The sequence below is a fragment of the Falco rusticolus genome, chromosome Z (assembly GCF_015220075.1).
Source record: "Falco rusticolus isolate bFalRus1 chromosome Z, bFalRus1.pri, whole genome shotgun sequence".
Classification (NCBI taxonomy): domain Eukaryota; kingdom Metazoa; phylum Chordata; class Aves; order Falconiformes; family Falconidae; genus Falco; species Falco rusticolus.
The window spans coordinates 2,250,972-2,270,755 of NC_051210.1; the positions used below are offsets into that span (position 1 = coordinate 2,250,972).

The 19,784-nt window shown below is 39.4% G+C and overlaps 1 protein-coding gene across 1 annotated transcript in view; it reads left to right on the top strand.

The window, feature by feature from the left end:
• The window catches only part of VCAN (versican), a 101,504-nt gene that overhangs the window by 13,972 nt on the left and 67,748 nt on the right, over positions 1-19,784 (top strand). The window contains exons 3-5 of the mRNA XM_037373730.1: positions 6,078-6,449; positions 18,502-18,676; positions 18,787-18,914. Of these exons, the coding sequence (XP_037229627.1) occupies positions 6,078-6,449; positions 18,502-18,676; positions 18,787-18,914 (675 nt within the window). The remainder of the gene's footprint in view (positions 1-6,077; positions 6,450-18,501; positions 18,677-18,786; positions 18,915-19,784) is intronic.

The following is a 19,784-nucleotide window of genomic DNA, read 5'->3' on the forward strand; positions in this document are numbered from 1 at the left end:
CTTGCCTCTAGGGTCTGGGGAATCTGAGTGCTGGCCTTGGCAGTACAGACTGAAGCAAAGAAGGCATTCAGTAACTCAGCCTTCTCTGTGTCCTTTGTCACCAGGGCACTCACCTCAATAAGCAGCAGGCCCACAGTTTCCCTTGTTTTCCTTTTGCTACTGATGTACTTGAAGAAGCCCTTCTTGTCGTCCTTGACCTCCTTCACGAAATTTAATTCCAGATGGACCTTAGCCTTCCTCATTGCCTCCCTGCATGTTCTGGCAACATTCCTATATTCCTCCCAAGTGCTCTGTCCCTTTTTCCACAATCTGTATTCTGTTTGAATTTTGCCAGGAGCTCCTTCCTCATTCATGCAGGCCTCCTTCCCCCTTTGCTTGATTTCTTACTCATAAGGTTGGATCTGTCTTGAGCTTGGAGGAAGTGATGCTTACATATCAGCCAGTCTCAGAGCTCCCTACCTTCTAGAGCCCTGACCTATGGGATTCCTCCAAGTAAGTCCCTGAAGAGGCCAAAGTTAGCTCTCCTGAAGTCCGGGGTTGCAATCGTATTTATTGCCCTGCTTTCTCCACACAGGATCCTGAACTCCACCATCTCACGGTCACTGCAGCAAAGGTGCCCCCACCCTTCACACCCCCAATCCATCCTTCCCTGGTTTTGAGTGCAAGGTCCAGGAGCACACCTTGCCTCGTTGGCTCCTCCACAACCTGTATCAAGAAGTTATCATCAGTGCTCTGCAGGAGCCTCGTTGGCTGTGCATGCCTAGCTGTATTGGCTTTCCAGCAGGTGTCAGGGTGGTTGAAGTCCTGCATGAGAACCATGTGATCAGGAGGCTACATCCACTTATCTGTGGAAGGCTTCATCGACTTCCTGATCAGGTGGCCTGTAGCAAACACCACGACAGTGTCACCCATGCTGGCCTGCCCCTTAATCCTTACCCATAAGCTCGCAACTTTTTCTGCATCCACCCCCAGGCAGAGCTCGATACAGCCCGGTTGCCCACTCCAATGAAGGGCAACTCCACCACCTCTCCTTGCTGGCCTGCGTTCCCTAAAAAGTGAATAGCCATCCATGACAGTGTTCCAGTCATGCCAGCTATCCCACCATGTCTCTGTAACTGCAATGAGATCATGGCCCTGTGACCACACACAGACCTCTTAATTCTTCCTGTTTATTCCCCATGCTGTGTGCGTCGGTGTATGGGCGTTTCAGAGAGGCAGTTGAGCATGCAGGTTTTCCAGGAGGGGCACAAGAGGGTCCACCATAGCCATGCACACCCGTGAGGTGGCTGGCCATCTGGTACTCTTGGGAGACAGCTAAGGTAGATTATATCGCTACTCTGGTTGGCCTGGCTTATTCTTTAGTTGGCTGCAATGGCATGAGCATTGCCACTTTGGACCCCATCCCCTGAGTCCATCAGTTTAAAGCCCACCTCACCAAGCTGGCCAGCCTGCTGCCGAGGCTTCCCTTGCCTCTTCTAGGCAGGCAGATCCCATCCCTTCCAAACAGGCTATAGTCAGAGAATATACTAAACATCAGTTTATCTGATCACATTTATGTTCTGTAGGTGCTATAAAATGCATGTGTGCCTGCCTATGATGTCTGCATATGTTACATTGAGTTCTGCAGCTGAGACATACATTTGTGTGGCTTCCTGTGAGTTCCTTGCAGAATATGAAAGTAGTTAGTTCTTCATCAGTCTGTGCCTCCTTCTCTTATTCTGCTTGCTCAGACCACAAATCACCTGGCAAAGAACTCAGTGAGTGTTTTTATTGGGTCTCAGTCTGTTACCTCTGATGTCAGTTTCATGCAAGTTTAAGTGGTGCATTAATTTTAATTTATCATTATCTTCATTAAAATATTTATAGTTAATGAAAAGACTTCTCTTGGGCTCAGCATTAGTAGCCAGTTTAACAGAACACATTGATCCTTTCTGTTGCTGCTGGTAGGCAGGGCAGTATACCATATGCCTAAGCAGGTTGTTGATGAACTAAAAAATGGTATTCAGGGTTTTTTTGTCTCATAAATTTGGCTTAAAAGACATAGAATCTTTTCTTCTTTGAGCATGTGGTTTTTGTCTGCATAGTCAGTAGCAACATTCTGTTCCCTTGAGCTTAATTACGTAGCAAAATTGCTCTAAGCAGTGTCACTTCATGTAGGGCATTCTTTTCAGACTTCTTGTCCATTATGACCCATTGGTCTGATAGTTATGGTTAATGTAATACAAAAGAGCAGGATTTTGTCCTTTTTTATTTCCTCTTTAGATTTCTATTTTAAGAATTTTATAACATTTAAAACAAACAAACAAAAAAGTAGAAATTCTAGGGAAAGAGGCTTTGTTCTTAAGCAAGAAGTTCTTCTGTAGTTTGCCTCCCACATCAAAAGAAAGATATCAAGCTATGTGTCATTGCTAGGATAAGCTGACTTTGCAGCTGAAATCGTGGACTGGGAGGACATAAGGTGATTTTGATGGGGGAAAAAAAGCATGAAAAGGCAAGCTGGAATTTTACTTTTTTTAAGAAAGTGTGTGCTACATGTCATCAACTGCATGATAAACCAATACAAATGCATAGCCGTAGTTTTAGGTTTGGAGAAAACAAGACAGTAATAAGTTGTGGCAAAATCCTGTGCAGTGTTAGAGTTGTCTTCTGTCAGGACATCTCATGGGAGAAGTTTTCATTATACATTCTCTTTCTGTTACTTGGAGATATTTAATGTTTAAACAGGGGAGGACAACAAAAGTACTCAGCTGCTAAGGCACACTGTCTACTGACTCTGTAATCTGATTGCATTGTGTTGCTCTCGGCCCAATGCTGCAGTCCCACTATCTTTTACAAATCTTCCATTGACTTTTCTGGGAGTTATGGCAAGATATGGTTTGCGGCCAGGTGATTTAGACTTAGCTGTGTATTTTATTTCTTTATTGTGTATGTATTTTCCCTAATAAATTATGCATGAGTGATACATATTAGTTAGCAACTGAAAAAATGCTTATGTTAATTGTCAGCCAGCTTAGTTATGTTAATACCATCCTCTTGTTCAAGACTATGTGATGTAACAAGTATTCTAGGTCCTACATGGTGGGATGGGGATATGGTATAAGACAATGTTGGCAAATATCTGCTTTTCTCAGCTTGTGCTCCAATTCACAAGCAGTTACAAAACATTTTGTTCATATTTTTCCCTGCCATGTTCCTTTTAAGGAATAGTCTATCACATACAGTTGGCAATGGCTGAAAAGGAGACATAACATGGAGTATAAGCGTAGGGAAAATGCTAAAGGAACAAAAGGGCTATATGCATTAATAGAAGGTATCAATGCTTGCTGCATTGGCCAGTAAATTCTGCCTAATTAACTAACTTGAACTGCAGCAGGAAATTAAGCTTTTTTTGAACTGTGCAGGAACACCACTTAATCTTATGTTTCAGTGCCAAATATTAATTCTTCTTTTTCAATAGGGTAAAGCTCTCCCCTCTCTTTCTGCTTCTCCCCTCTTCTCATCAAAACAAAGAGTGCTTTTATGTAATAAAATATTACATGTATAAAATAAAGTTTTATAATGCTTTCTACGGGCATTAGTTGGATGGACATGTTTGTACCTACATGGTCTCCTATTCTGGGATATAGCCCAATTAAGGATAGATCTAGTTTGCATATCATGTTGATATGTTGTGTTTGCCAAGGGTTTAAGTCTGCTGATGTGCAGACAAATTTTAAAGAGAGGAAATTTCCTCAGGGTTCAGTGCTAATATTCCGGACCACTCATAACCAGAAACATCGTTCTCAAAAGTTTATTAAAATTCTGTCAATCAGGATAATTATAACTAGGTCATTTTTCATTTAAGAACTTCCTGTAATGTATATAGATGACAAGAGATCATAATAATTACTAAATATTTTGAGACTGATTTTAATCTTCCACCTGTGCAATTTGGCAGAAATGTCATCACAACTGAGAAAGCTGAGTATTCATTCTGTTTCTTTATGTCTATACCCCACTGTAACTCAGTGAAGTTTCAAGAAATTAAAAATTATATAAAAGCCAGTGGTATTTCCATACTGTACATCTTCAGGATAAAATCAATCCTTTCTAGGTTTTGGCAACCAGTTGGCTCTATGCTAGTTAAGTTTTTATTTCCTTAAGGAAATTAAAAAACCAAAACAACCAACCAAAAAACACAGTGGATTTTTTTCTTTAAATTAATGTGCATGCAACCAAAGCTTTTGAGCTAGTGTTTAGTATTCAGTAACTTCTACAGGCTTGTCTTCAAGTCTTGTGAATTCTCCAGTCTTCAGTTTCATATTGGACCTGTTTTTGTCTTTCCGTTTTACAACTAGATTCTTGCTAGGTCTGAGCCCAAAGTGTATGAAGTGATCAGTTTGTTTAACTATTAAATGTGAGTTGTACCATCACTGGTCTCTGCTTACAAGTTAATGGAAAAACGAGAATCTCACTGCATGCCTGAATCACAGAGTGAGCATCTTGCTGGTAAATTTGCTTAGATAGTGCCATTCCATGTGAACTTTTCCGCTGAGCTTTGGGTGCAATGCAGCTGTTTTGGCACAGCACTATCCCATTGTTGATGTACTCTCTCTGGTCTAATCAGTTTTGATACAGTCATCTTAAGTGCATCTGCATTGTGTTCCCAGGAATTTCCAGTTAGGTAGGTATGGATGGAAAGACCCAAGGAATTCCATTTAAACTTCTGGGTCTTCCTTGGTCAGTTAATTTTTTTCTCTGTTTTTTCTAGTTAGTACTTTTTTATTAAAATGCTTGGTCATCAAACTGATCATTCTTGTATTGAACCTTTAAAAATAATACTATTAAATACTTTATCCTGCATAAAGTCATCTCTGTTAAAAATAATCAGCTTGAGCAATTTTTCTGTGTTTCTGACTTTCGTGGTTTTTCCCCAAAAAATCTTCTGCTCTTTATGGAGACGTGATATTTTTGATGATAGATAAATAGATACATAATTGTCATGTGCTGGTGTCTCCAATTTCATCATTCTGGTGGCTAGTATTTGAAGTTATTGTATTTCTAAACTTTATGAACCCTAGCTTGCTTAAAATTAATGATCAGTGTGTTCCACCTTTCAAAAAATGTTAGATTGCAGGACAGTGAAAGAGGTAAGATAGACACTGTTGTGCATCAGCTTTTAATCTTCATTAAGCCATTACGTATGATGAAACAACATCACATAAAAATAAATCTAACAGAATTCGTCTCTTCAGACAGTTACTGTGTGCAGGCTGGATGAACAGTAGTCAAATTCCCCCTCAGGATATTATCAGATGGAAGCATTTCACTGTAAAATGTTTGCAGATGGAGATGTTATAAAAAATGATAAAGGTCCTATCATGTCAAGTCTGAGCCAAGTTGTGACTTTCTGTGCACGGTACTTCCTTCTTTGCTTCAACACCCTGGAATACTTTATTTCTGCAAAGTCTTCAAGTCCTTGAAGTGACAGGAAAATAATTATAAAAGGATGACTATTTGGGAGAATCTCACTGCGGGGGTGCAATAAAAAGAGTTAACCCTTGAAAGAATAGAGTAAGAGATGCCATATATGCAAAGTCATAGTTTTGCTTTTAGGATAGGAGCAAATGAACAAGTTACTGTGAGGTAAGACAAGGTGTAAACATCAGTAGCTATCCTGTATGCATGCTACTGGCCAGCAATAAATGTGAGGTAACTCGCTGTTTTTCACTCAGAAGGGTCTTGCTCCTATGAAGTACAAAGCCAGCTCTTAGCATTCATCTGTCATCTAAAATTTCAAAACAGTTTCCAAAGAAGGTCAATTACTGGGTGACTATAAAAAATGGAGAAAAAACATCAGAGAGTAGTGAATTAGATTTGCCCAAACAGAAAAGGGCTCCATCAGCAGCCTAGGATATTGATGCAAACTCTTTTTTAGCTCACACTGATCAGTCCTGTTACAAATCAGCTCAGTGTCATGGATTTCAGGTCTTGCATGTCTGTGAATCTTAAGTAACAATGAAATGTATCTGTTTCTGATTTTGCTGTTCCATTGATGTGATTTGTCCTTTCTCTCCCCCTCTCTCCTCTCTTTCTAGTTAAAGCGGAAAAAAAAACCCTTGTAAAGGGTTCCCTCTCTGGAACTTCAGTCCTGCCATGCTTCTTTTCAACCACACCCACTATAGCCTCCAGCTATGCAGCTGAGTATCTTCGAATCAAATGGTCAAAGGTTGAACTGGATAAAAGTGGAAAAGATGCAAAAGAAACCACAGTCCTGGTGGCCCAAAATGGCAACATCAAAATAGGTCAAAGCTACAAAGACAGAGTGTCTGTTCCAACCAATTCAGAGGAGACAGGTGATGCTTCGCTGACTTTCTCTAAGCTGCGTGCAAGTGATGCAGGGGTATATCGCTGTGATGTTATGTACGGAGTTGAAGACACACAAGGCATTGTATCATTGGCTGTAGAGGGTAAGGATTTATCCATTTCCTTTGTAGTCAACAGTGATTTCAGCTAAAACAGTAAAAGTTAGTAATTAACATATAAAGAGAGGGTATTTAAAGGATTATCTTTAGCAATTTACTCTTCCTTAACTGTTCACTTCCCATTCTCTTTCTGCCTTTTATTTATTCTTTTTCATATTTTCCAGTCTGTAGCTCTCTATCACTTACACCTTCAGGGAGGCTACTTTTGATTCCTGGAACAAATGCCATTTCCTTATTCCCAGAGTAGTTTAATACTTTGATTTGGTTTATACCCTTTGCAAGACAAGTTTTTTCTTCTTCTTTTTTTTTTTTTTTTTTAAGGAGATACCTCTTAAGTTTTCTCAGACCAGCCCATTGAAACATGATACATACTGTACTAACGCATCTGTCTGAAAAATGTCATTACAAAATGACAGACTTGGCAGGCAGAAGCAGTTTCTTTTTAATTGTTTGCGTAGGATGAAAAGGAGCAACTGCCCTGCTACTGGAGCTGTGGTGGGCCTATCTTGCCACCTGATGTACACAACCATAATGCCAGCAAAACTGGGAACCACTCTTTCTGTGATAGGAATGTCAAGCACAAAGGAGGATTTTCTTTTGTCCCAGTAATAAAGGTTGGATAGGTAGGAGGGCACCCATCTGGCAGAAACTGCAGGAAAACAAATAGGGAGGTGGCTGCTAATGTTCTTCCATGTGGAGGATCCAAGACTAAGAGTTTTCTGGTCATCACTTTAAAGAAATAACCTCTGAAACTTTGAGGGGGAGAAGTGTACATGTGAAAATACTGAAAAGATGGGACTTTCAAAATCGTGTAAAGTGGCAGAGGGGACATCTGATCTATAGGTGTTTTTCTGCTAAGAGCCTGCTTACACAGCACCATAAGTACAGCACAGAGACCACTCCAGAACCTGGTGCTGTATAGCCCTGTCAGTTTGGCACTGAGCCTGAGCTAACAAACCGCGCTGAAAGACAGGACGTATTAGCCCAGGCTCTGTGCCATGTAAATGCAAATTCTGGATCCAAATTACTCTGCATGCTTAGAACAACACTGTGCTGTGTGGATGTACCATCTCACGTGGACTCTGCCTCACACTTCTTTGCACTTAGGTGTTTTCTGGAAGTTCAGTATTTACTCAGATGACTGAATTCCAAAACAAACACTAATACTTGCTGCTGGAAATTATGACTTCGGCTAAGATGTTTTTTTTGGTGAGCTTAATACTGCATTGTTCTTCCAATGTGCTTAACCTAACTTGAACAGTCTTTTGGCATTGATTCAATGAAAAATGTTGAAGCGCGGTCTTGATTTGGAAATACAATAATTCAATGTAACCATTAATGTCTATATAACTTCATAAACTGCTTAGTCCTAATGGCAAAAGCAAAAGAAATCCTGGTTTGAACATTACTTTCCAGTAACTAGTGTACCTGGCATTCCTCATTCCTTTACAAGTGCTCCCTTGACTGCATATCTATATCCAGGAGCAGCAGATGTTCACTACAGCAAAATATCTGATGATTTGTGGTAATAATTTAGCTGCTGTAGTTAGTGCTCCTGTATAACACTGCAATGAGATGAACTGATCAGATTATTTTTTTTAACTGAAAGAAAATTTCACACACTCTGTTTACTTTTTTGGAACTGTTCTTTTCCATGATTCCTTTAATGTCAAGATTTCAGGAGGGGGAAAAGCTAGGTCTTGACCCATATTAGGTTGTCATTTGTGCACTTTGTTCTCCATTTTCTACGTAAAACAAACAAATGCCATTTATCAGACTCCTAAGGATTTCATGTGAATGTTGCCACTCATATATTCTGGCTCATTTCAGAAAGCTGATTTCAGCTTTTATTAAAAAAAAAAAAAAACAAAACACCAAACCAAACCAAATCATTAGGCCCAAATGTAATTTATTTCCATTATGTTGCACAACTGGGAATATGTGATCTTCTTGACACTCTCTTTGTGCATGCTTCGCTGCCCCTCATTAGCCTGGTGTGGGGAGATCTTTCCACATTAATTGTGGTAACTTCAGAGCTGGCAGCCAGCATGGTTCAGCACTGTGTTTTGGTCAGCTCTCCCTGCTGGAGCTGGGGATGGTGCTTGCAGGGTGACCCATGAAGTCCTGGTAAAGTTATCACCCGTTTTGCTATTCTGCATGTTTTATACTCATCCCAAATGAAAGACAAAATGCATTTGTGCAGCAGTTTTTGAGGACTCAGCAGGTATGTGTTGCTTTAGTTTTTCAGTAGACGTAGAATGTATGTATGTTGAAAAAGTGGTAACTCTGGCTCAGGTCGTACTTGCCTGATCACATGGCTTAATCCTAAAGTGAAGCAGAACAATTTTATTAAAGATAGTAAGCTTCTGCAAAATTCCCTTTGTGGGGTAATTTAGGTGTGGGAAGAAATGTTACTAATGCTTCAGAAAACAATATTTATCTTTTCTTTATGTGCCACCACTGTTACGTTTGTTAAGTCTAATTTAATGAATTTCTCAGAAATGGCCAAATGAAGTAGGCCAAAACTTAACTGCATCATTCTGGTGAAGTAGGTGAAATTGCTCCTTTGTTGTTATGATAACTTTATGGGGTTTGTATGCTTGTTCATTAGAGTATTTTTAAACCAATGTAGGACTTAAATTCTAGATGTTTTCAGGATTTTCATTTGTTTTACAGACATTGCTTCATTTGAAATTTTCAAACAGAAAGCCCGTTCCAGCATCAATGAAGCCAGGCAGATAAGTTTAGATAGCTGTACTCTTTGTGTTTCAAATAAATCAAGTAAAATAATAGATAACTGGGAGACCTAACTTGACTAAGAAAAAAATTACTGTAATTGCTATTTCTATCCTTACCTTTAGGTATGCCAAGAATATGAAACTGCTATTGAACCCATGCAAATGAACGTCTTTTACCAGTGATGGAATATGCTGTGAATAAAAAGTGGAATTTCTGAGAAATAATTTACTCTGTAGCATATAATTTTCCCCAGGTTAAGCTGTACAAGCTGAACAATTGGTAATAGTCACTGAAAGTTAACAGTAAAAATTTTATGCCTGAGTTTCAAGACCAAGACTGTTTACAAAAGATGTGTGTAATTGTGCATCTTTTTTTATTTTCTGTGTAGCTATCACAACAGACAAATTTTATAATTTGTATGTAAATATCCAGTTAATTTACTATTTTTTTAGATGTCAGGTGAACTTCTTAAGTTCAGAAAAGTCAGATTTATATGTTACTAACAACTGTATAAATACTGGCTTTACCAAGAAGATGGAATGTAAATACAAAACTGCCTTCTTTAACAGTGACAAACCCATATTTTGGTTCTTTGACTCAAAATGCTTCAGCATCATATCCTGCCTTCCCATAGGGTTATTTATGTAGGGTCTGAGTAGAAGGTTTTGTTTTTAATATAATCAACTGTTGCCTAATTTTACGTTCCTAACAAATTAGGCCAAAACCAAACTCAAGTCTATTTCAGACAAAAGATCCGTCTGTCCCAGTGTCCTGTTCCAATGAAAGCAGTAACAGCTGACAGCAAAAGGCAAACGTAACAAATTTTAGTGTGTATTTCATTGCTGTCAGAGACCTGTCACCCATGTACTTCCTATGGCGGTGACTCTATGTTAGACAATCTTGCACTGATTTTTTTTTTCTATTTGTTTTTTGAATGTATGTAAATTTTTTGTATCCATAGCTGGACTTCTGGTTAAGCCACCACTTAACCACAGCTGGTTCAGTTAGTTCTTATTCAAAAGGAAGATGTACTTTAAGCACCCACATTGCCTTTGTCTCTACTTTGCATATTTCTACTACGTGATTTTTGATAGGTAAAATCTTTGTAAAAAATCTAAAGATTCTAAAGAATCTAAAGATTGGCAGGATCTTGGAAACTGCCTTCATACTGTGCTTTTCCTTTGTTTTGGTTATAGGCACAACCTATGCCAACTACTTGGGTATCAACAGCTGTTCACTAGGAGCTCAGAGACATCACCAAGACACTGTGGCTTAACATGGTGCCTTGTTTCGGCTGAGCAGTGCTTACTTGTATGTGTACCAGCAGCTTGTGATAGAGATGAAATAGTTTGATATGAACTCCTTTTAAACTGCCCAGCTTAAAGCTAAGTTGGAACTGACTTGTTTTTACTAGGGGTATAAAAGTGGTTATGTTCATGTTACTAGCCAGGTTGACTCAGCTTTGTGTACAGTCCTGGGGATTTGATCCTCGAAAGTCAAGCCATGTAGGGTTAGAAGGACATGCTAGGTCACTTACTGTATTTCCTTTGGTACTGTAAATAACCACGTTTCATGCTGTGCTGCATGCCTTTATTACTCCTGAAATCAAGCAAAGGCACCCATTCACAGAGGTTATAAGGTGATTTGCATATTTCATCTCTAGGTTCAGTGGGGTTACACTGAATTGTACCCTATATGTTACTATTTTCATTTTACTGCTGGTTAAAGTGTAAGAGGGAGGATTAGCCCATGCAGAAAGTTTTGGGGCAGCCTGCCCTGCTCATTAATTGCAACCGCAGAGCTGTCCTTGAGGCTGGGGATAGTGCCAGTGCTGAGAGGTCTGCAGGTTTGCACAGACGGGCCGTTTCATCACACTACATACCGCCTTTCCTGTTCAGTAATTTTAGGAACTGCTTTCCTTTACACCCTGGTTGCTGTTACAATTACATGGACCTCTCAGACAGGGATATTTCATGTTCAAGGTGTATCTAACAGTATTACAGTGTTACATGCTTCAGCTTCTTACAAGGAAAGAAATATGCAGAACACATCGTTCATACTCATTTTTCCTGCTACATGTTGTCTTCTCTGCCTTCTTTGCACGTCTCTCTGAATTTTCCCCTTTTTTTCTGGAGCCACTCTTCCTTTGTCAGCACTTGTAATTTTGTCTTTCTACAGTGTTTTGAGCTTTTCTTCTGAGACTTCTTGATGTTATTAAACCCACAAGTCAAACTGTCTCACGTTAGTCCTTGGCCTTAAAGTTTTTGAATGCTTAATGTTATTTTGTCTTCGTTTTTAGTCTGAAAATGTCAAGTCTCAGAATCCTTCAGATACGTAAGAGGGATGTTTTTCCCTTCTTAGTAGGTAACACTGAGCTGCCACTTTTTTTCCCACTTTAAGCTGCTTTTGGACACTAGTGGTCTTCCACTATATCCCAGTAGAGATACATGGGAACAAGTTGGAGGTTGACGACCAGCAGGTGATGCCTTCTGAAGATCATCCCCAAGTGTCTGTGTTCCTGGTAATAGCTTACCAAACACAAATTCACAACCTTGACTTGGATGTCAAGTCTGAAAATAGGAAACATAAAGTTGGGGTGTGATTTATTTCACCTTGGAGTGTTTAAGGTCACGTGCCCAGTCTAAGCTAAACACACAGACCCATACTGCCTTCAGCTCCTCTCTGACAAGAATCTTGGGTGAGATGAGCTCTCTGGGTGTCCATATCCCTGGTCAGTAGTTAGAGACATTTAGATGACTAGTTTAGACTAGACTTCTAACCTTTAGGCAAAGCAAACTTTAGTTAGAGTTGTGTCCCAGAAAGGATTTTATAAAAGTATTGCTGTACATCTCTATGTCCACATTTATTCCCTCTATTTACTACAAAATCCACTTGTATAAAATAGTTTTGGGATGCCTTATAAAAAGCTGACCTAGAAAGGTAATGTAACAGTACTGTTCATTCTGGAACACAGCTGGGTATTTAATGAAATTCTCATTTTGTGTGGTGCCATGGTATTGGGCAATGTGACCTAGTGTAATCAAAAATAAAAAGTCTGAACAAATCACTCATTTGAGCTGATTTTGAGCTGATTTTATTGTTATCCTCCTTGGAGGTGATTGGACTGAAGTGGATCAGAGTAGCAAATGGGATTCTTCCAGTTTCATTGCTCTTTTTTCATATCTTGTCAGTGAATATTTTTCACTGATAATGAGAACACTTTATTATTTTCTTACTGATGTTTTGGGAGACCACTGTTTTCATGGGCCTCATTTTGGTAGTTTCTGTTTGATTCTGCTGCAAGTCTGAGATAGTTTTTTAGTCTTTGTAGGTTTTGGGGTTTTTGTTTTTTTTGTTTTGTTTTTTTTTTTTTAAGCCAGTAAAGAAAATCCTGGGCTTAAAATACTGACCTTGTTAATGGAAAGAAGCAGCAATTAGGGAAGCAGAGTAGTGGTAATTCACATTTTCATTTTTATGCAAACTCTTCTTTCTTGCAGGCATTATAATGATAATAAATGGGAGTTGTTTCCAATGTGGGAACGCTGCCACACAATTGTGCTGTTAGCCCTGAGAGATTGTGTGTTGACAACCTAATTGATTTATTCTCTCTACAGCCAGAACTCCCCTTCATTATCTCTTAAGTATGGCATTTGAAGAGATGCTTTTATTTAATCTTTTAGATTTATCTGTCTTGAAATGTTACTGCCTCTTGATGCTGAACTTCCGTGCATCCTTGCTAACTAAATTAACATGGGCTGCCGCATTTTTAAGCTTGTGTTTTACTCTCCTGCATCGTGGATCCCAAGGAATCTCCAACCTCTGTAGCTGGGAAGGAAAAAGCACAATGGGTAATGGCTATCACAGGACGGGAGAAGGAAATTTACTTCTGGGTGAGAAAGACCCTGTGCCTATGTGCAGTGCACATCAGGAACAGGGAAGGAAATGTTCTGATCAAGCTGCTGTGTCCTTCACACAGGGACAGGGAACATGGCAGCTGATGGGCAAGCTTGTGGGGTTTCTGCATTGGGCTGAATGGAGGAGCTTTGGTGGGAGATCTCTGAGCCCAGGAAGTGAGTGGCAAGCCTTCACGTGTGGGATGGTAGAGCAGAGGCCAGTACTAAATGGCTAAACTGGTTTTAGGGTGTTGGTCATCCGTGAGGACAGTTCTGAGAGTCTGTGTTTGGGTTTTGGTTTTTTTTTTAAAGTAATTTCAAGTAGCAGTGCCTTGGCCTCAGTGAACGCTCGTGTGACCTAGTAAGCTGCTGTACAGAGATAACAGAGTGAATCAGCTGATCCCAACATATATTCAGACATTAATACAGATGTAGTAAAGAAGTCCTCCCCCTGAGAAAAATACAGGTAAAGCTCAGCATTAATCGCTTTCTGTATCTGGACCGACTTGGTCAGAGGACCTTGTGTACACCTGCATGCAACTGCATTGCTCTCTGAGGACAAACACAAAGATTTTGCGTGGAGGAGCAATATGCGAGCTCTGTCCCTGGAGAGCAGGAGGTGCTGGGGCTGAGAGAGCAGAGAGGTTGGTATGTACTTTCTCTCCCCACAAAGAGAAGTACCCTGAGGCCTTTGGCAAGGGAGCTCCTGCTGGTTCAAGGCAAGCCTGTTCTTCTCAGGTTGCCAAAGCCTAAGACAGGGGTCAGAAGATGGGTGCAAAACCTCGAATAAGAAACACAAATGAGTTATTCATGCAGGAAACTGAAAATGCTGCCCTTTTGCTTCCTTTCATACAGTGCTCAGTCCTGTAACCTGTATCTTGGCATGTATCTGTAATGTAAATCGTCTTCTGTATTAAAGACGACGAGGATCACCAACCCGTGCAGTAGCTTTGGCAGTGGGCTGGGGGTTATTGCAGTGGTCTGCACTACAGTGGCTAAGGTTTGAACACAAAACAGAATGTAGAAATCAACAGAATATACAATAACAACCACTGCCATCATAATATTTTCACTTCAGATATTCTTTGCTGTGTGAGACAACTTCTGAAATTGAGGCTTTGTGTGTCTCCAACAGTGCATCTTGCAGCAGTGTGATCTCACTAGTGAAAGTGAACTGTAATTCATTAACCATACCAGGACCCCCTCCTTTGCAGTTCCATGAGGTTTTGCTACATGATACCCTGGCAAGTAATAAAGCAAAGTTGCAACCCAAAGGTGTGAAACCACAGAACCAGGCTATTACCTGTGGAAAGCCCTAGTTTGTTAAAACTGAAATACTTTACATTTTTGTTTTCTGGTCTAAGACAGAGATAAACGATTAAAATACATTCTGTCTCGCTTAGGCAGGAGCGAATTCTGGATGCTACAAATTACTTTACTGTGAATGCTCTTTGTTGCAGATGCTGCTACTCCTTCCTGTAATTACACTGACTTTGTTTGCCAGATGTTCGGTGACGTTATATTGCTGTAGTCTGTTTTCCAGTTGCTTTATTTCTTCCGAGGACAGCTCCTTTCTTGCCTTTTCTTTCAGAGAGGAAATTGACAAAGGGAAAAAAATCCTTGACAAATATTTTAAAGTACAAAAACTCAGAGAATGGTTTTTGCCCCTCTCTCTGTGTCTAACTGAAACAATGAAAGACTTGCACTTTAATCTTCTTAGCCCCAGGGGGTCTTCTAATTATTGCAGCTGTTGCACAGGCTTATACATACTGACCTCCTCCTTCCCATTCATCTTGGAGGCTCTTTTATGTCCATTAGCTCCTCACTGGAAATGGAAGAGCCTTCAACTCTTAAACAATAGGTGAAGTTTACCTTTTGGATCAGGGTGAGGAGAACAAAGCATTCTCCGAGTTCCTTTCCAGGATTTACAAATGACCGAAGTCTCCTCTCGGCCCTGCAAAAGCTACTCTAAATTGGCAGCGATATTAACTCTTTTAGTCCTGCCTTATTCAGGTATCACTGGGATCCCAAACATATGCCAGCTAGGAAGGACAGTGGTTGCTTCTAACATGGAAGAAATGAGAGGAGTGATAGCTGGTTGTGGAGAATGCACTCATATATTTAAGCAGTAGGAAGCTTTAAAAAAATACAAGTTCAGATAAAGACGTTTTCATCTACTGCTAAGTTAATGAACCTTTTTGTGGCTGTACTGAGAAGCAGTGCTCTTGTGCCTAGTTGAAGTCATACAGCATCAGTTAAGCAATTGTGAAAAAAAACCCCCAAACAATCACACACACACACACACACACCCCCCGCCAAACAAACCATCCAACAAAAAAAGAGGCAATTAATCTGAATGCATATAAAATACATTTTAATTAAAATTAAAACAACAAATTCAATGGACAAATTTCTTCACATATTTGGGCATTTCTGGTTTGACCCTGAGTTTTAGAGCCAGTGTCAAATATTGTATCTATAGAAACACCAACGTTACCCTAAAAAAAAAAAAAAAAAAAAAAAAGGTGTAAAATATTTGTATATATACAACAATAACTTGTAGTAAAGTCAGGTGCTCAGCTTGTGAATATTATTTTGGGTTCATATTTATGAATCAGGGTAAATGTTTTATCTGCTTCTGTGGTAAGCTCTGTAAAAATTACTCATTTCTTATTTCTAGACCCAGAACACCAAGAAGGTCACTTGAACTCATGTTTTTATTTGTTACTGTACCACTGTATATAATAATGATCACTTACATCAGCAGTTAACTTGCTCACAGTGTCAACCAATGTTACTGAAGTCTCAGTATCATAAGTATTTTAATGCATACCACAGCTTTAAAAATAATCTTCAAATAATATTTTTGCTATTTTAAGCTTTTAAATTCCAAATGCGATTCGTTGCTGTTGCCCAGCTTTTCTTATGTTGTGAGGTAGTGCTCTGTTTGGCATGTGGAAAGGGGCAGTGCTGTTTAGGGTACACAAAGCCAAGATATGTACACACGCACATGTTTAAATACATACATATATGTATAAATGAAGTTTTGCACATCTTAAGACAATGTAAATGGTATGTAAATTTGCCCTAACCAGGCAATGGAGCATGTCCTATAACAGAGAAAATGCAGGGATACTGGAGCTAGTTAAGTTATCTTTCTGACATTCCCTTTCAATCTCTCCTGGTAGAACAAGTTCACATTAATAAGAAAATGTCCTTGAGGCTGTGCTTTTAGCACGGAGGCTTCCTGGAGCAGTGTGGCCCCATCCGTGCTGTTATGGTCCTTTGGCTCCCAGCACAGGATGAAGATGCCCGTTGGAAGTTGTCCCTGGTCTTTGCTAGCTCCTGAAGTCTGCCCAGAAATCATTTGGAAGGATGTTATGGGGCCTGGGCCAAATAATGCATGAACTAATCTAACAATTTAAGACTTGGTGACTGATTTTCAGGCACCTGGAATATTTAACTTATGAATATAAAAATAGCCATAATTTTTCAGGGTGTAACTCCTCACTTGTCACTGTTGCCAAACAATGCTTGGGTCCATTTGAAGCTGAAATTACATCGTTGCTTGGAAGAAGCACTGTTAGTGATGGGTGCAGTCCGTGTTCTGAAAAGGCATTTTAGGGAGATGCTGGTGGTCTGTAAGCTCCCAGTTAGTGGCTGCAGCTGGTGTGTGGCTCCGTATTAAACGATGAAATATGAGGATTCCCGGCATTTCCTTTTCCATTTCCTGTTTCTCTGCCAGTAGCTTTGATGAAATTGGTGTCTGATCACCGAAGTTTAACCTATATGTGAGTACTTTTCAGATAATGTATTTTATTTTCATTTCAGAAAACTTCTTAGTGAATCACAACAAGAACAAAATGTGTATTTTCTGTTAATTAGACATATCCAGACCTTTGATAAGTGGCAAAATTTTACTGAATTTCTCTGCATAAGAAAAAGTATTTATAAATATGTTGGGACCCCTTGAATCAACATTTTTCCAAGTTACCCCTTTTTCTGTTTACTCATAAATTAGCAGACTTCTATCTTTCAACAGTGCTCTAATAACAAATGCTTGTTGTTAATTCCATTATTGCTACAATGCCACCATTTTCCCAAACTGTATTACAGTATGTCATTTACTTATGAAGTACTCCAATAAAATCGTCAGAGAAAAGGAAGATTTTACGGTTCATTTTTCTTGCTTTGTATCCATTTTGTATAGTGGATGTTTTATGGTGTTGCAATGCGTCTGAAGATTTTAGAGTGCAGTAAGTGAGGCTGAATGTTATTTTTCAGAGATCATCAGGGGACATCCTTTTGATGCTAAACTGTTTAAAACACTGGCAAGGGGGGGAAGTGATTTGGCAAGGTGGAATATCTGTTGTCTGCCACTTTGGAGTTGGAGCCCTTTACGGTTTTTTTAAGGTGTGCATGTGCAGCTGTGGCTGAATTCAGTGGGAATTATGTGTGTATAGCAACCAGAATGTGGCTTCTAGACAGATCCTGTGTTAGCCAAAGCCACCATAACTCTAGGCCTCCCTCTCCAAACTGACGTGCTTAAGTAACTTTTGAAATTGTCAAGATTGTTTCCAGAACCAGAAAGCCCCCAAATAAAAGCAAGCTTTGTTTTGTCTGTTTCATTGGTAGTGTGTGCAGGAAAACATGGTTATGAAAAGTTGACCAACAGCCATATATTTGTAAGAGTTGTATTTGTAGTAAGTTTTGATGCATAGGAACAGGCATCAAGGCCATCACTGATTAACAATTCTGCATCAAAAGCACAATTTTTTTGCTGTCCCCATTGGTCATATGTCTCACTGCATCTAGCAGACCTCAAGCACTCAAGGGATCCCCCATTCACTGTTGGCAATTCTGGGTGCAGTTCCTGCAGCTGGCTGCTTTGGAAAGTCTGTTTTTAAGCCCACTTCTTCCAAGGATCAGATGTGCTTAGTCTTGTCTGGTCACGCAGTTTGACTTGCAACTGGATGTGCCATGTAGGCCAGTAAGCCGACATGTCAGGTACCACTGCTAACATGAGCAACCTTGCCTGCAGCACAATCAACTGACCAGCAATTGCAACTGGAAAAGCCTGGGTTCATTCTCCTTTTTTGTCATGAATTCCTGTAATACAGCAGTGAAAATACCTATATGGTTCAATTACTTTTTTCTGTGCGTACAGTGAATATAATTTCACCAACTATTTATGACATAAGGTGTTACAGAATTACTGGTGGTAGCCACTAGAGGGGGGGGGGGGGGCATCAATAAAATGATAGCATATCTCTTAGCCTTTCATGATTTTTATTCTTCTCATCTGTTTTCAGCATTGTAAAGACACCTATGTAAAGTTTCAGTATGATGCTGGTTGCAGAGATGATGCAAAATGTGCCACTAATGTCAGTTGTTTTGTCTTTCAGGTGTTGTGTTTCACTATCGTGCAGCAACCAGCAGGTATACTCTGAATTTTACACAAGCTCAGCAGACTTGTCTCGACAACGGTGCTGTCATAGCAAGCCCAGAACAACTGAAAGCAGCCTATGAGGATGGATTTGAGCAATGTGATGCTGGCTGGTTGTCTGACCAGACTGTTAGGTAAGACATTTAAAAGGCCCCTTGACACAGTTTCCCAAAATTAATATGCCTACCATAGACTTACAATGCTGACTTATCATAATAATAAATATAACCATGCTGCATTTCAGGTATCCAATTAGACATCCAAGAATTGGCTGCTTTGGAGATAAAATGGGAAAAAAAGGAGTCAGAACATATGGGCGCCGTTTTCCTAATGAAACTTATGATGTATATTGCTATGTGGAACACATGGAAGGTAAGATAGGTCCATATTTACTCTGCACTGCAAAATTCAGAAATGACTGGAGATTCTAATGTGGAAAGGCAAAGAGATAAGTAATTCTGTCTTAGAAAAGTGTGGGCTGTTTTGAATCCAAAGAGAATTGCTGATTGAAGTGAACCTATAGTTTGTGGTCTAGCCAGGCCTTAATTAAAGATGAATGTGGAGTCTACAAAGAGACAGTCAGGTTTAAAGCTGCTATAGTTAGTGCAGTAGAACTTAGAAAAGTTGCTGTTGAAGCATCTTATTTTTTGAATGTTATAAAAGGATTTTCGAAGAAACTAATTTAATGTTTGAGAAACAATGTATGAGAGATACATATAAACCACGATGGATATGGTACATGTGCTAACTATATTATAGTTCATAAGGTATGTGATTAAGCTTTTTACATGCCAGGCATAAAATAATACAAACATTTAATTGCAATCCAAGTTTAATAACATCTTTTGAAAAAAGGGGCATGTCAGAATCAAAAAGAAAAAAACAAGCAAAAAATTTCCATTGAGGAGTCTGGATCTTCTTTAGTAAAATTCTTTGCAATTCCATAGTACAACTATAGCCTTTGCCCAAACTGCTAAATAAATGGCTTTAATGCAGCAGAGTTATTATGATACTGCCACATGGAATCATATTGTGAGTCATACTGTGAACCCCATAATACTTTGTGATCCATGGTTAGGCTTTGTGATTGATATTTATTGAACAAAGAGTTTGATTGTAAAAAGAAAAATATAGTAATTTTTTTTCTGTGACTGGGCAGCTCTAGCATGCATAAATCTTTGTATTATATTGTAATGGTGAAATTGCTTCTTATAATCTGTCATCTGGAAGTGAATTTAACTA